Source organism: Apiospora hydei (genome assembly GCF_038363865.1).
Source record: "Apiospora hydei strain CBS 114990 chromosome Unknown utg000007l_segment0_segment0, whole genome shotgun sequence".
In the NCBI taxonomy this organism is placed as follows: Eukaryota; Fungi; Ascomycota; class Sordariomycetes; order Amphisphaeriales; family Apiosporaceae; genus Apiospora; species Apiospora hydei.
In genome coordinates this window covers 2957092-2972320 of record NW_027117366.1, presented here as the reverse complement: position 1 = coordinate 2972320, position 15229 = coordinate 2957092, and the positions used below count along the sequence as shown (strand labels likewise).

Genomic DNA, 15229 nt, shown 5'->3' with positions numbered 1-15229 from the left:
AACATCGTTTGCCGTTGAGAATCGGAGTCTTCACATTGCTAAAGGCAATCTGCATCGTACTATTGAGTGTCCTCGCCAATGACGACCGAGTCTGTCAGCCCTCTATGCAAGGGTTCTGGATAAGCAAGACATGACGGGCGATGGCAGTCAGGGTGACCAAGCCCAGTCCTTATCTCTACCCATGCAGCGGACTTCCGCAGGTCCCGGTGAGGCTTTAGGTTTGCAGGTCGCCTGTCGGCTACGTCCAATGAAGATGTGGGTAGCAGTCATCTTGCAGAAGATAAGGGGCCTGGACTGCCGTGATAGTTGTTCTTTGGATAATGCGAGTCCCGTGAAGTTTGCCGGTGGATAACTTTCATTTCTCTTGAGGTCGGGAATAGCTTCAGTTCAATCTGTTGAAGTGCAATCAATGGGGTGGCAATGAGGGATGGTTTCAATGCTCAGTTGATCGTCCACTAAAATAATGCTTTGGAGCTGCCCCGAAGCCGCCCATAATTGAAAGGGCGAGTTCGAGGTGGTCCGTGCCCCAATTCGCGACCCTGATTTTGAGATTTCCTTCCAAGACGATAGCATTCATAGATCGCAGTCGCAATCTCAACAAGGACAGCCCATTGGAACGTCGAGTCATGTGACATGATTCTCAACTATACCTGGAAATAACCATGATCATTCGGTCGATCCGTCATCAGCGTACGTCGGGGCATTTTGAGCGTTGATCAACTTGTGGTGCTGTCTTCAAGTCATATGGCGCCAAAACTGGCCGCGACTTCGGCGAGTGGTGCCAAAAGAGCCGCCGCATCATGGGGCGCCGGCGATTTGGGTGCGAAATTTCGGGCCCTTCACTATTTGAGCTTCGTGGACCCCTCTGAGAGCTCGCTCGTGAGCCCGAAAAAGCAGAGGCAGGATCCTGAGCCGTTCGTGCGACGGATTCAATTTCCGCGAAAGGCGCCAGGGCGAGATGGGAAACAGCGCGAGGTCCCGCGACTTCTCCCTGTTGACAGCCTAAGAATCACCGACTACAAGTTCACCAAGCTATGGGCCGACAAGGTGAAGCGCAAGAGCCCTCTGATTGTCCGGCACATGCCGGGTTTCCTGGAATCCCAGAATTGGTTTCAGCATCCCGAATCCAACCCCGCCGGCGAGTTCACCAGTCGCACTCCCCTTTCCGGGACGAAGCCCAAGGAAAACAAGCCGAGTTTTGCCGTACTGCGAGACTCCATCATTGCGGATGCGCTCCGGAAGGGAGACACAGACAACCGCAGCGCCATGGGCCAGCTGTTCGACAGTCTCGGCGTCAAGTTCAAAATCAAACGGACCAACATAGCAAACGAGGAACTGGAGGATCCGAAGTCGGAAGTAAAGCTGGAAAAGTTCCTGCACTGGCTGGTCAAGACTGGTCGGTCGAGTAGCCACAACCTCGACGGCACAGTCGACCGCCTATTGAAGTCGGCCAAGGACTCCTCCCTCATCTGGGAGCCCTTTGATGCGCCGCTCGCATTCGTCCGAGAAATACTCCAGTACAACCATGAGATGGGGGTAGAAGGCCGCCACAGTGAAGCTATCTCCCGACTGGCGGGCTTGATAGAACTGGAGGCTCACCTGACAGAAGACTTTCCTTACCCCCGAAAGTCCGGGAGGTCAGTGGACTCAAGTACGACGCCTCCTCGTGCAGTATCCGCTTCGGCATCAGGCCGCTCCGGTCGGACCTCCGCCGTTCTACAGACATCACGGTGGTAGGACAGCTCGCGGGCTACAGCCGCGTGCTGCTGGTGCCGCCCAAACTGAAGTCGCTCGGGGGCCAGGGTTTGGAAAGCCACGCTCATGTACGCGCGGCGCGCAAGGATTCGGTCGTCCGCCTGAGCTCCCGGCCGGTCAAGGCCCTGCAGAAGAGCATATGGACCGCAGGCTTCGAAGAAACGATTCCGGAACGGATGGACGCGTCGCTGCGGCCGGGCGAGGTCCTGCTGATCCCCGACGACTGGTGGTACGGGATCCGGAGCATCAACAACGCCAACCAGCTGCACGCTACCGTGGGCTGGTACCTGCAAACCGACGAGAGCCCGTACAAGCTGTGGCAGGAACGGCAGGCACGGGAGGAGCGCAATTTCTTTAGGACGTTCAAGGCCTGAGTTTACGTGGAGACGTATCAACATGTACAACTTTATGTTATGCATATAGATCAGTTTCATGTACATATGTGCATTACGAATAATCAATCAATCGACCCAGATAATTAGAGTACACATGACCTCTCGTAAGCTTGCACTGACCAGATCAGCAAAAGGCCAACGGCGTGAGCGAGGCAAAAGTAGGGGTCATCTCCCGTCATCCATTGTTCGCTTGAAGGGCTGTGATTAGCTAATAAAGTAAAGTTAGCAGGTAAGGTTACTTAGGGAATCTGCGAAGCCGGGGATTTCCGGCTCCACCCGAGCTTGAGCTGGGGCGGACAATCTCGAAATTTTGGATCCAATAGCCGCATCCCCAATTCCGTTGAATTTGGTCATCCATCCGTTATCTCTCACCCCCAGCAAGTTTCAAACACCTCGCCAGGGAAGGTTGATTGCGCAATCAATCTCCGTGTCGCGAAAGCACGATACGCATACAGTACCCGACGACACAGCGATGGCGTCGACTCCAGCAACCCTGCACCGCCTGCGGGCGCCTCTGCAGCGAGCCTTCTGCGCTGCCCGAACCTACGCCACCGTCCCAACCGACTCGGCCGTCTCGCCCAACACCAGCACATCACAGGCCCCCGCCACCCGCCGACCGACATATTTCAAAGACAAGACCGTCGCCTCGCTCGACGACTTCATCGGCGGCGATGCCTCATCCGCCTCCTCCTCAGCCCCGCTCCCGCCCGCCGAAGCCTACACCCTCCGCACCGCCGAGGTCGGTCCCGCCTCGAACCGGCGCACCATCACGCGCCTGCCCGAGTGGCTGAAGACGCCGATCCCCGCGGGCAACAAGAACTTCAAGAAGATCAAGTCGGACCTGCGCGGGCTGGGCCTGCACACGGTCTGCGAGGAGGCCCGCTGCCCCAACATCTCGGACTGCTGGGGCGGCGACAACAAGAACGAGGCGACGGCGACCATCATGCTCATGGGCGACACCTGCACGCGCGGCTGCCGCTTCTGCAGCGTCAAGACGAACCGGAAGCCCCCGCCCCTGGACCCGCACGAGCCCGAGCACACGGCCGAGGCCCTCGCGCGCTGGGGGCTCGGCTACGTCGTGCTCACCAGCGTCGACCGTGACGACCTGGCCGACGGCGGCGCCCGCCACTTCGCCGAGACGATCCGCAAGATCAAGGCCAAGAAGCCGAGTCTACTGGTGGAGGCCCTGACGGGCGACTTCATGGGCGACCTGGACATGGTCAAGATCGTGGCCGAGAGCGGCCTGGATGTGTACGCGCACAACGTCGAGACGGTCGAGGGCCTGACGCCCTACGTCCGCGACCGCCGGGCGACGTTCCGGCAGAGTCTGAAGGTGCTGGAGCACGTCAAGCAGGTGCGGGGCGCCGAGGGCATCGTGACCAAGACGAGCATCATGCTGGGGCTGGGCGAGCAGGAACAAGAGCTCATGGACACGCTGCGGGAGCTGCGCAAGGTCGGGGTGGACGTGGTGACGTTCGGCCAGTACATGCGCCCCACGAAGCGCCACCTCCAGGTCGAGAAGTACGTCACGCCCGACGAGTTCGAGATGTGGCGCCAGCGCGCCCTCGACATGGGCTTCCTCTACGTCGCCAGCGGCCCGCTCGTCCGCAGCAGCTACAAGGCCGGCGAGGCCTTCATCGAGAACGTGCTGCGGAAGCGCGCGGGTGACAAGGGGGCGACGGTGTCGCTGGACAGCAAGCTTGGGGACGCTGTCGCTCTGGACGGATAATCCCAACCCGCATTGTCACCCACCGCCATTCTTGCCATGACCAAGACCATCATCAACACTGCTGGTAAAACTAGACCATCACCGGAAAGTGCTGGCATGACGACGCCTGGCACTTGACTCGACAGGTGCTTACGAAGCAAGCATCTTGAAGAAGAACATCGACTAGTTAGGTAGGATCTGCAGAGTCTAGACCGCCTGATTTGGCTTTCAACATTGTACGTTCATTACATAGACATTTCATCGGAACCGGGGCTGGCTGCATCGGACGGCGTATGTATGGACCGGCACGGGGTAAAAGAGCTCCGATAGATATTTTAGCTTGTGCGATTTGGAGGGGGAAATCCCTCTCAACAAGGGTCCCGATGGCCGGAGGTCTCCGGCTGCGGGAATAGTGGTATTTGCACAGCGTATCGTAGAGACGCAACTGCCGTAATAGGAAACCAATAAAGTAAAATGCGGAAGACAGCAGCCGGAAATGAACAAACGACGCGTGTGATAAGAAATGCGGGTTGACAAACTGCGCCTACCACTAGTGCCCAGGGAAAAGCAACATGAATCGCGTACCTTTTGCAGATCTGGGGATTGACTCGCAAGCCGATTTACTCGCGAGGGGTGAATGCGCGAAATCTCACGATCCCCCTCGGCCCCCTATCGCAAAGGAGCCTAGCAGCAAATAGCCCACTCGGTTTTATTCGCAGAATCGCAATTCCCGTGACCTGGTGCTCCTGCCCGGTTCGGGCGAATCGGCGTGTGTTGCATGTTTTGGCTGATTATTTCGCCGCGAGTATCGTATGATTGGGGCCAGGCACTGCAGCTGCAGGCCTCACTTTTCCCTTCTTCGCGCCGATTCAAGGTGAGGGAGTTCGGTGTGCATGCCACAGCGAGAGCGAGCGAGCGAGCGAACCAGAGCATGAGACCAAAACAGATCAAGGCCAAAAAACGCCATGACCAAGTAAACCCAAACGTGGAAACTTCTATCTCCGTCGGTTCCCAGGCGAACCAACGGGACGAAACGAGGGCAAAGCCTCGGGGAGACGGTTTCGCATTTCCTCCCCTTTTCCTGTCGAGGCTGCCCTTCGTGTTTTACCGCCTTGCCGTTGGAAACTCGGGGCGGGGAAGGTGGAAGGACAGGATGAAAATACACTTTCTAAAAATACTGGCCGAGTTTCGTTTGAAGGTCGCAGCCGACGCGGCAACGGGGTTTCGGAGTCATCCCATTCCAATGCCTGGCGTGCCAGCAAGAGTGGTTCTGGTTCTCTCGCTTGCCTTGTTGTTGCCTTGTCGCCTTGTCTCCCACGTCCCCTCACTATTTTTCTTTGCCTGCATGGGATCAAGGGATTTTCATTGATGCAGCGTGGAGATAAACTGTTAGGGCAGGAACGGGCTATGGAGAATATCTGATAGACACGTTCTCAACGTCGTACCTGGAGCGGAGAGAGGGGTAAAAAGGAACTGGAACCCCATGCAACTTCAAGCGTCCATATGCAAGGCCCCCAATGCCTGCCGCCAGCCAGTTGGCCCATTATGCAAGGCCTTGAGGAGAGCCAACGAGAGGCAGAAACGAAACCCGTCTCCGCGCGTTACCAATACTTCGCCTCGCCAATGCATGCTGTTGCTTGCAATGCGGGCAGTGGAGGGCATAGAGCGCCAAGTGCCAAGTGCCAAGTGTGAAGTCGTATTGGCCAGGTGCGCAGTCGCAGCGCGTGCCAAGTGCCAAGTGCCAAGTGCCAAGTGAAGTGCCAACCTGCAAACCCCATTTGCCAAGTTGAGCTGTTGCAGCTTCGTGCAGGTCGCGCGCGCACACAAAAACAGAGTCAGGGTTACATTGGCAGGTGGTCAAGGTTCGTGGGATGATCAAGGCGGGATTCCCAGACGGATATGCAGCTGCAGCGTCCCCGGAGTGGGAGTGGGCTGCCCTTGTGCCAAGGTGTGTGAGTGGAGGATCCTCGTTCGGGAAAATGGTTAGTCCCAAACCAGGTTGCAGCTGCCCTAGATTAGCGTTAGGTACCAGCTACGCTACCTGCTGCTGCAGCTGGGAGAGTCTAGAGAGATGGGCTTGCCAATCCAATAGATTGCCGATAGAGCTATCTCCGGCCGCGCACTACTCAGCAGCCGGCTCACTAAAAGCACACGTCCAAATTGTCGAATTGTCTAATTCAACTGTCCCGAAAATTGTGTGTCCAACAAGAATACTACAGGGAACCGATTATGTGCGTCACTAGTATCGTTCGGATCGCAGTTCGGAAACGAGATCAGTCGCACCGTCGACAGTACAATTGCCGTAGTGTGTACACTGTTATGGGGGAGCGGCGGCGGCTGGCGGGCGGGCGGTGACCTGACCTGACCTGACTACTGCAGCCGGCTGCATGTGTGTCTAGTGCGTTTTTGTGTGTGTGCAGTGCAGATTATATGGGGGTGGACCCTTAGAAGCAGAAAAGAAAGATATCGTGGCGCCTATCCTTTGGGATGTGCGGTTGGAGCAGTCGGGGCTGTCGGGGGTGCAGTTGTCAAGGCATCGGCCTCATCGGGGGTCATGCTACATAGTACTGCCGATCGTATGACTATGGAGAGGAGGACGCGTAAGAGGCGTAATACGTGATTGGCCGCCTGCTCTCCCTCGTCTCCCTCTTCTCTCTCGTCTCCCACGGTCTCCCGCGGACGGGGGCCCGCCAAGGGTCGATGCCCACAACTTGATATACTTTGCATACTGTATCTCGGCCCACAAACGGTGCTCGGACGGGCCACTCATGTTCGAGAAGGAGCGAAAGGTCAATATCCCACTTTGGTACCGGCAGAGAGATTAAGCACCCTCCTTCATGCCGTGCGCAGGAATCTCACGATAGTTGCTTGAACTGGAGGGCGCATAGTCGCCCACCTCCGTCCCCCCCAGCCCTCGCTTTCTCTCTCTTTCTCTTTCTATGCACGACTACCCAAACGGTCCAAACCAAGTCGCATTGCCTTTCGACCGTCTGCCCTGGTACGCGAATTGACTCTGCAGCCAAACCAAGATAAACATTGCTCTAAAATACGAGCTACCCACAAACGTAGCTACCGCGCGAAGGCAAAAAAGTCAACTTACGGTAGAACAGAAGCAAGAAAACACGAGTTCGTCTGGTCCAAAGCAAGAAAACGCGCGACCAGTTCCGGTTTGTCTACAGTAGTGACACCGTCGCAGCCAGAATTCGACGGACTGGTGTTTTTTTCCCTCTCTGTCGCTATTTTTTGGCTTTGCACCAACAGCTGCCAGCTTCACCCTAAATGGCGGAGCACGTTTTTTTTTTGTCTTTCCCTGGCAGTGATTAAGATTCTGTGCTGCAGTTTCGAGTGTTCGAGGCCGTTCCAAGTCCCCAGTTAGAACCCACTTTGTTACAAAAAAACTAGCAGGTCATACGCCGATAACTGGGTCAAACCAGCTCTGGGTTTTCTCTGCACCCGCCGCTGCAACTCGTCTGCCACTCTGTGCACTCGGCCTGCACAGCGCTGCACAATTCTTCTGGCACAGTACGTACCGTACCCGGCGCCCAGCATTTCTCACGTTTCCCGCCAGCCCGCCAGTTCAGGTGCCTCTAGCCAGTCTAGCAAGTCTAGGTAGTGCCCTAGCAAGTTGTGACTGGGCGGCTGGACGACTGGGACCGACCTGCTCAGACCTGCGGTGCCTGGTCAGGTGTAGCCTCCCCCAACGCCAGGTCGTCTGCGAAAATCCGATCGATCGCCGGACCGCCGTGACGTGTCGTGTCACTCGTGTGTCGTCGAACTTTCTATGGGGGCCCTGTGAGCCTGTGACTCCGTGGGCCGTGGCGCTGGTCAGTCTTCCCACTGGCCTGAGTAATCCCTCGTACAGTACGGTCGCAATGTACTGGACCGGCCAGGACGGGTTGAGACGATTACGGTTCATCCCTGGAACTTGAGTGGGTAAGATTAAAAAAAGTGATCGAAGCTCCCAAAGCTCGTTCAAACTGCGACGCAGAGCCGACGAAAAGACCGGAGCAAGCACACCATTGGTAAGCTTTTGCGCTCACACACCACCCCCTCTGCTCCCTCTGGTCCATCTGGCAGGAGACTTCGTTTCCTTCAAAAACCCAGCCCTTCTCTGCCCAAATCTCACGATCCTTTCTGGCCTTCTCTCTCCAGACCACATCGACTCAGTCAAACCATCCCCCATACCAACCAACAACCTACCAACCCATCTATCTCTCAAGAGACCACCTTCGTTCCGCCGGCCAGAACACCCCTCACTTAATCGGGACATGCATCACCAAGCCACCCAACCCGTGCAGATTGCGACGCAACAATTTGTGTCAACCAGTACGTCGCTACTTCACCCCTCCTTCCCGCTTAACTCCCTTAACTCCGGTACTAACAACCTGTCCCCCTAACAGACTTCACCCGCGAAGGATCATCATCCCTCAGCCCGCCCTCCGTCACCACACTCCAGGCCCAGGCCAACCGTTGTGAGACTCAGGACTCGGATCTGCTCGCCAACGAGGAGCTCCAGACCATCCAAGTGGCTCTCTCCGGAGGCCGACGACACCGCCGCGGCAACCTCTCCCAAACGGAACTCGAGACCTTCCACCTGTTCAGGAGAGACGTGCGCTCCGGCTCCATCCCAACTTTCTAGATTCATCTCTAGATCTCTCTCGAGTCTTCTCTCTTGACTCCGAGACATGAGGACCTTCTCATCACAGTCCTCGAACGCCTTTTGCTTTTAAAAAATACACATCTCGCAGTGTATCGCTAGTCCGCCCAACGTCGTCGTGTAACGCTTTTCACACACGCACGCACGCTTATTACTCAACTCTTCCGCTATTCCTCTTTATCTGGTCATCAACAACTTTTGCGACGCATTTTTATCACTATAGACATACAAGTCCCCGTGTGGCATTTTCAACGCTTCCAACGAAGCGGCCCGGGTTGACGCCCCCTTTACTTTCAGCCATCAGCAACAAGCAGCACCAAAAACACCCCCCCTCAAAAGGCTCCCAGTTAGCCCCCTACTGCATAAGGATTGGTAAGCCCCGAAAGGCCTGATCACTTATTGCTTTAAAAAAGAGTATGCCATATGCGACTCACCTCCAAACACGTTCAGCATGGAGGTTAATAATAATACAATTGTTATAAACAACAAACTACTCTCCTGTTCCATGTGATATTCTGTGACCTTTGCTTTTTCTCTCCTTGACTTGATGTGCTATATACTACAGGATTCCCTTGGATGCTATTGGAGACTTGCACTTTCTGACTGTTATCATACTGTTCATGTTCAAGGTTCGGTTTCTTCCAGGCAGCTTGGAATTTTGATCATCGTTGCCTTCACGATGCCTTCGGGTTACATCGGTTCACGATCAATTGCATTTCGCTACGTGTTGCCTCAGCTGATTCAATACGATCATGAGGTGTGATCTACTTGCACCGCCCTCTGATTGACATGCGCCGAACACGCGTCGCTGAATCACTGCAACGCATCCCAATGTTTCTCGTATCGAAACAGGAAACCGGCTAGCTGCCCATCCACCGCCCACCGCCGAACGTACATCAAAATAACTCTAGTAACTCCACGTCATGCCGGAGAGATTTGAATCTATCCCTTATCTGTGTCTGGACTGTTTTTTTCTTCTTCTTCTCCAAACCCCAGCCCATCCCAGCCCACCCCAGGAAAAATAAACTTATTAGTGGGTTAGGTTATAGACGAAACATCACCTACAGTAGTGTCAAATCCTCCGTGGGCTACCATATCGAGCCGTGCTGCCACGACTACTGGGAGCTACCATTAGTGCTGGCCATCTAGCCAACCGCTTGCGCATCAGCGGCGTTGGAACGTGCTGCACGGCCTCAACAAGCGAGCGTTTATCCACACCACTCTCTGCCACCACCACGAGCCACTACTCTCACCAAGGCCCGGGGCATTAGTCCCGGGCGCATTCTCCACCGCTGACCTCAGTCGCCCTTCGCCCGCCACTCCGTATGACCTCATACGCAAAAGCTCACACCACCACTCATCAGCGTCATCATCGCGATGCGGAGTTTGCGCCGGTGTGCGGTAGCCGGCGGGAGAGAGACATTTTATTGAAACACCGACTGCATACTATTGGAATTGCACCTGGGCACGTGCCTATTGTTTACTTCTAGTTTATGCAACCTTGACTGGTAAAATCCCCACGCAGACGCGAATCTTTGCCCGAAATAACACTTGATGGTAAGTAAGTAGTCATGTATTTTTTGACTTTCATAACTTCGATTGAGTGGCATAATTATGTGTGTGGTTGGGGACAAAGGGTTCAGATTCTATTCTCAGCAGCGCTACCGTGTCGTTATCTCGATCGCTTCTCTGCTCGCTCTGTGAGTACCGACGTGCTGGCCGAGCTACCAGCCCTGCCTGGGCTGGCTAGTGGGTGGTTGGTTCCACACCGCGCAGGATCGCCAGGTTCTTTTGGTCCCTTTACCTCAGTGATCTACAACCATTATCTCATATCTGTTCGGTCCGATAGAAAACGGCGAGAAACGTACGAATGCCGGATCAAAAACGCCACATATGAGGTGAAGTGGTGGGAAAAAAAGAAAAGACGTTGGACGTTTATACTGGAAATGACGCTATTCTCTACTGATTGTCTGACTATTTCGCTGTCAAATGACATAATCCCTCCCGGTGCTCTGGCCACTGACTGGTCTTTTTACCTATCTATCCGCTCACTCCCCCAGCTTTATGGGGGTGGCGGATCGGGAGATGGCTTGCATATTGATTGCATTCGCTCCTATCCCCCAATTCGTATGGATGTTCAATGCAAAGGATCGAAGCAGCCCAGCAAGCTTCACCGTTTGAACTGCCAATGCCCGGCGTATCACGACGCAGAGCCGCCTCCGAACCCCCTACCAGCGCGCTGTCGTTTGCTCGCACCGTACAGCCCTTCATCAGCGATCTCCGCAGTTTTCCTCGATCACAGAGTCTGGAGAGCCTTCAGGCATGTCGTTAACTGTGGGAATCGCTTTCAACGATCTCCCCTGGATCCCCACGCCGGGCCCATACAGTATAGTTACTAAGCTTACTGCTAAGCGAGCAAGCTCTGTGGCTCACAAGGTCTAGAACACCGAATGTCATCATGGCGTCCTCCTGTGGCTGGGATCACACAAGGTTCAACTCCGCCTAATGACTTCATTGGTCGGGACTCTCTTTACGAAGATTGCCGTTATGCGTGCTATGATGGTATGAGGTAGATGGCAGGATGGGCATCGGGACTCCTGATCTACCGTTTCCGGCTATGCGGCTGAAAGGGCTGCTGGGATGTGTGTTTTTGCTCAGGGGTATAGGAGACCAATCACGGGGCTTCAAAGCACTGTGGGTATGCAGGTGACAGTTCCGATGCGATCGTTGCACCATGTCGATTCCAATACGGGATTGAAATCGGCGGACGATATGGTCCGCCTTTGGTTATTTTGTTTTTACACTCTATTCCGATCAATTGGGCGACGTTTGCCTTGTTGATGTTGATTCATCCGTGATTTGAACCCCTGGCTACCTGGATGTGGGCATCTTGCCCTTGATGAGTTCATTGATACCATGTGATTCATTATCTCCAATAAATCTACTCATTGCTCTCGAGGTGGCCGACGCAGTTCTATTAACTCAAATGATATGATGGGTTCCCCGTAAGTTGCTTTTTATGGTATGACGTTTGCCATTGTCGAGGAAATGCGGCTTGCAGAGGTGCCATCAAGGTTCAAAAATAACCCACAGTGACACTTAAGCCCCTTACATGCATGTATCGGCCGGAACGAGTGTTTCCCCGGAATTCGAGGCGGCATTGGCGCAGAAGTGGTCTCATACTAGAGGTGAGATACCAGTCCAACCACACGACGCGGCTCGATTGAGTTTCGCCAAGTGCAGCTGGCGATCAGTAACAACCACTCTTGTTCGGGAGAATGTGCCGGACGCTCGTCTCATGGGCCGCTCGATCCGGGGCTGCCGACCTTCCGATCTCATCATATTTACCCGGGCATCGCCGGTGGAACAATACTAGTGATAGAGTTTCCCGAGACCAGAAATAGTCGCTATTCCACAGCGACCTGTACTCTTCAGCGCGGCTGAAGCCGGATCGGCCGCCATCAAGATGCCAAGTTAGTCGATTTCCAGATAGGCGCAACCCTTGCGGTCAAGACTTCAATTTTGATCATTATTCGTGAGACGTCAGCCGAAGGACATTTGGAGAGGAATTTGGCCGGTACAGACGATGCAGTTAATGGATAAATGGGAGATATGAGATGCAGAATGGTCATATGAATCCGATCACATCTCCAAAGCTATTCGTGTACGCATTGGGAAGAAAAAAACAACAAAGTACTTCTATTAACCAAGAAACTTGGGCAAAATCACGGAGTGGTAAGTAGATACGATGTATTTCACATCCATCCTCCTCGCACCCGTAACTCCTATCTCGGTCTTCTCAGCACCGCGCGCCGAGCCGATCCGTAATACTACCGGGAACGCGGACCCTGTGAGTAACCACCTGATGACAGCGCGGCGGCAGTCGACCGGGTAGGTTAGTGGACGGTGCGGAACGTGCGCCGGCCGTGCGCGCAGGGTAACAACGTCTGCGCCTGGTACTTCGACATCGACATCGACACGGGGGCCGGCTCCGGGGACGACGCCGCAGCAGCACTGCTTCTTCACGACGCGCGGGCCCTCTGCCAGCACGTCCGGCCAAAGCTGCGGGGCCTTCAACGTCGGGTCCGGGCACAACGACGAGGGCCGCTTTACGGTCCTCTCGGTCGTCAAGGGGGGAGGGGGAGGGGGACTCACCATTTACCCGGGCTACACCGACCGGCAGATTGCAGCAGGGCATGTCGTCACGTCTTATCAGTCGTATTACCCCAGACTGGCCCCTTCTTTGGGGGCCAAACGAGCATACGGTATATAACCCTCCCTGGGAATGCTACTTTCTGAGCTATCGGTCGTGTTTGGTTAGGTACAGGAAAAAAGGGAGGTTTACTTGGAAGTTGTAATCTCCAGTCGGTTTCAGCATTTGAACATATCGTTCTCGCCCAAGGTTGCTCGTGTCTTGCCCACCACGGATAGGATTGGAACAAAATGGGCTACAGTCAAGGCTTTGGCCATTACATGGAAGAGATCAATCAACGGTTTCCAAAAGCTTGCTGCTTGTACTAACATGTAATTAGGAAAACTTGACAGCGTCATAGCCATTCAGTTGAGGTAATAAACATAGAACTGGCTTTTGACCTCTCAGAATTGTGTATGCCTTTCTAAGTTCTTTTCTTATACCGATATTATTAAAGCCACTAGGACTTCCTATAATTAATCTGCCGAGCGTTGTTCACATATAAACATTCACAATGCATCTGCAAAACGTTTCTGCTGACGCTTTAGCCCTGGTCTGGGCGGCCAACGCCGTGCCCACGACCGATGCCGATCCGGTTCGCGAGACCAAGGCCTGGATCTAGCCGGTCAACATCTGGTCGCGCCACGGGCTGCGGGAGCTCTGGGCCCGCATGCGCAAAAACGAGGCGGCGGAGCGCCAAGAAGGGGGCGCGGGGACCGAGACCCCACCACCACCGCCGCCGTCGCCGGAGGGTTACTGGGGCTGGAGCAGGTGGCGCGCCCCCTAAGGCGAGGGCAAGGCCATAGGTGCGGGAGCTCCCGTTGGCAAGGGCAAGAGCAATGGTACCGGTGGTGCCAGTGCTGTTGTTAGTGGTGAGGCTCACCCTCCCGCCCCTCCTACCGACGCCGCAGGAGCCGGAGCCGGAGGCGAGGCTCAGGCTGCTAAAGACAGTGGCAAAGGAACTGCCTTAGGTGCTGAAACTGGAGCGCAGCCTCCAGCACATCGATAAATTTCGATGCGCGTCGACATCGCGAAAGCAATTATGGCGCCAAGAGTCCCGAGACGACCTTCTTTGTATGCCTGACACGCTCGAGTCGCACTCGGCTTCCCTGAGTCACTGTAACATCACATCCGCACCATGAGCCTGTTGCTGGTCCAGGGATTGTCAGTTGTAGCACGAAGGTCTCATTGCCCTGGATTCACCACGATCCGTTGTAAATTGATCTAACGCTTTGCTTTGGACATGTCCCATGCTTGCCAATCCAGTCTCTGGTGGGTGCTACGTGCCCTATAAGCAGCACAGGGGTTTAGCTGATACAGAGTGCTGAGTGCAAGTCCTTCTAAGCCCATAATTCTGACATCGGTACCTCTTTGGGCCCGAAGACTTGGGTCTCCGAGGACATAACACGTCAAGCTCAAGTGCCCCGAAAACGCCCTCCCTGTACCAGTACCGGAGGAACAAGGCGGCGCAAAATCATATCACAACTTGGGTCAAGGGCTGCCATTATCGTTACAAGCTCAGGCGAACGAGGTCATCATTGCTCTGCTACTACTAGATGTGAAGTATGTAGCTACCTAACCTCCAAATCCTTCAGCCCGAGGCTCCAAATCCATTGCTTCATGGCATGGCCATGTTCTGTTTGTTCCCTTTTTTTTCTCGTTTTCCAATTCCTTTTTCCTTTCCGCCACCATTTCTCTTAGCCAGAGGGTTCCCATCCACCGAGGAAGTCATCCAATCCACTATTCAATAGCAGGCTTAGGTGTGAGAATGCCAAGAGAGACCACGGCCCCATGTTGCATCCGCAGTCGGAGCAAGACATCTGGTAGTGGACCTGTTGGCACATTGTCGCGTTTCTCAAAGAGCAATGAGAGCTGGTGAAGGGTGTGCGATGTCGGTTGGCAAGCGAGAAGCGATGGACTGTATGTCGGTTAGCTGACTGCGCCAAGGTAGGTGATGACGATCTTGAACTTACTGGGTAGCTAAAGCAAGCTTGATGCTAGGTGAAGTCTTGGTTGATGGTGCTGTTTGTAGCTGGGCACTTTCAACTAGGTGTTGATGACTGAAGATGCTGATGACTGAAGATGCTGATGACTGAAGATGCTGATGACTGAAGACCTTGGGTACGATCTGAGTTGATGTTGAGGAGAGGGGGATGAGGAAGCAACGGTGGATGAACTGATCCTTAAATAGGGTAGAGGTAAATTAAATGCATCAAGTCACATTGAATGTACCAAGACCTATTGAATGCATCGAGTTCTATTGAATGCAATGGTCCTGTGAGGGTTGGGGATGGGCTGGCTTAGTTGGCTAGAGTACTCAGGCTGGTGTTGTGACAGATACCTTCCACTTACCTCTTGTCTACCTACTGCTTTACTCACTGATAGGGCCAGCCTATGGACACAGGTTTCTCACCTGAGGTGAATTCATACTACCTGACATGCTTATAATTTTAGAGCCTCCACACCCATATGACACTCCACTCATAACTATAAAAAAAGGAATGTATGCTGGTTTTATTAAG

General features: G+C 54.3%; 5 protein-coding genes across 5 annotated transcripts; 4 read left to right on the top strand and 1 right to left on the bottom strand.

Annotated features, from left to right (window-relative positions):
• Positions 1 to 744: 744 nt before the first annotated feature.
• On the top strand, positions 745 to 2129 carry PG997_010027 (uncharacterized protein; the record flags this gene model as incomplete). The annotated part of the gene is made up of 2 exons (XM_066814342.1): positions 745 to 1637; positions 1673 to 2129. 2 exons carry the CDS (start codon positions 745 to 747, stop codon positions 2127 to 2129), a joined length of 1350 nt encoding a protein of 449 aa, XP_066666304.1.
• Positions 2130 to 2622: 493 nt separating this feature from the next.
• PG997_010026 (lipoyl synthase) lies at positions 2623 to 3879 on the top strand (the record flags this gene model as incomplete). Its single annotated transcript, XM_066814341.1, has 1 exon — positions 2623 to 3879. The coding sequence occupies one exon, from the start codon at positions 2623 to 2625 to the stop codon at positions 3877 to 3879; it is 1257 nt and encodes a 418-aa protein (XP_066666303.1).
• Positions 3880 to 8126: 4247 nt separating this feature from the next.
• On the top strand, positions 8127 to 8497 carry PG997_010025 (uncharacterized protein; the record flags this gene model as incomplete). Its single annotated transcript, XM_066814340.1, has 2 exons — positions 8127 to 8184; positions 8259 to 8497. The coding sequence occupies 2 exons, from the start codon at positions 8127 to 8129 to the stop codon at positions 8495 to 8497; spliced, it is 297 nt and encodes a 98-aa protein (XP_066666302.1).
• Positions 8498 to 12217: 3720 nt separating this feature from the next.
• Positions 12218 to 12673, bottom strand: PG997_010024 (uncharacterized protein; the record flags this gene model as incomplete). Its single annotated transcript, XM_066814339.1, has 1 exon — positions 12218 to 12673. One exon carries the CDS (start codon positions 12671 to 12673, stop codon positions 12218 to 12220), a length of 456 nt encoding a protein of 151 aa, XP_066666301.1.
• A 548-nt stretch (positions 12674 to 13221) lies between these two features.
• PG997_010023 (uncharacterized protein) lies at positions 13222 to 13716 on the top strand (the record flags this gene model as incomplete). The annotated part of the gene is made up of 2 exons (XM_066814338.1): positions 13222 to 13302; positions 13507 to 13716. 2 exons carry the CDS (start codon positions 13222 to 13224, stop codon positions 13714 to 13716), a joined length of 291 nt encoding a protein of 96 aa, XP_066666300.1.
• Between the last annotated feature and the right edge of the window lie 1513 nt (positions 13717 to 15229).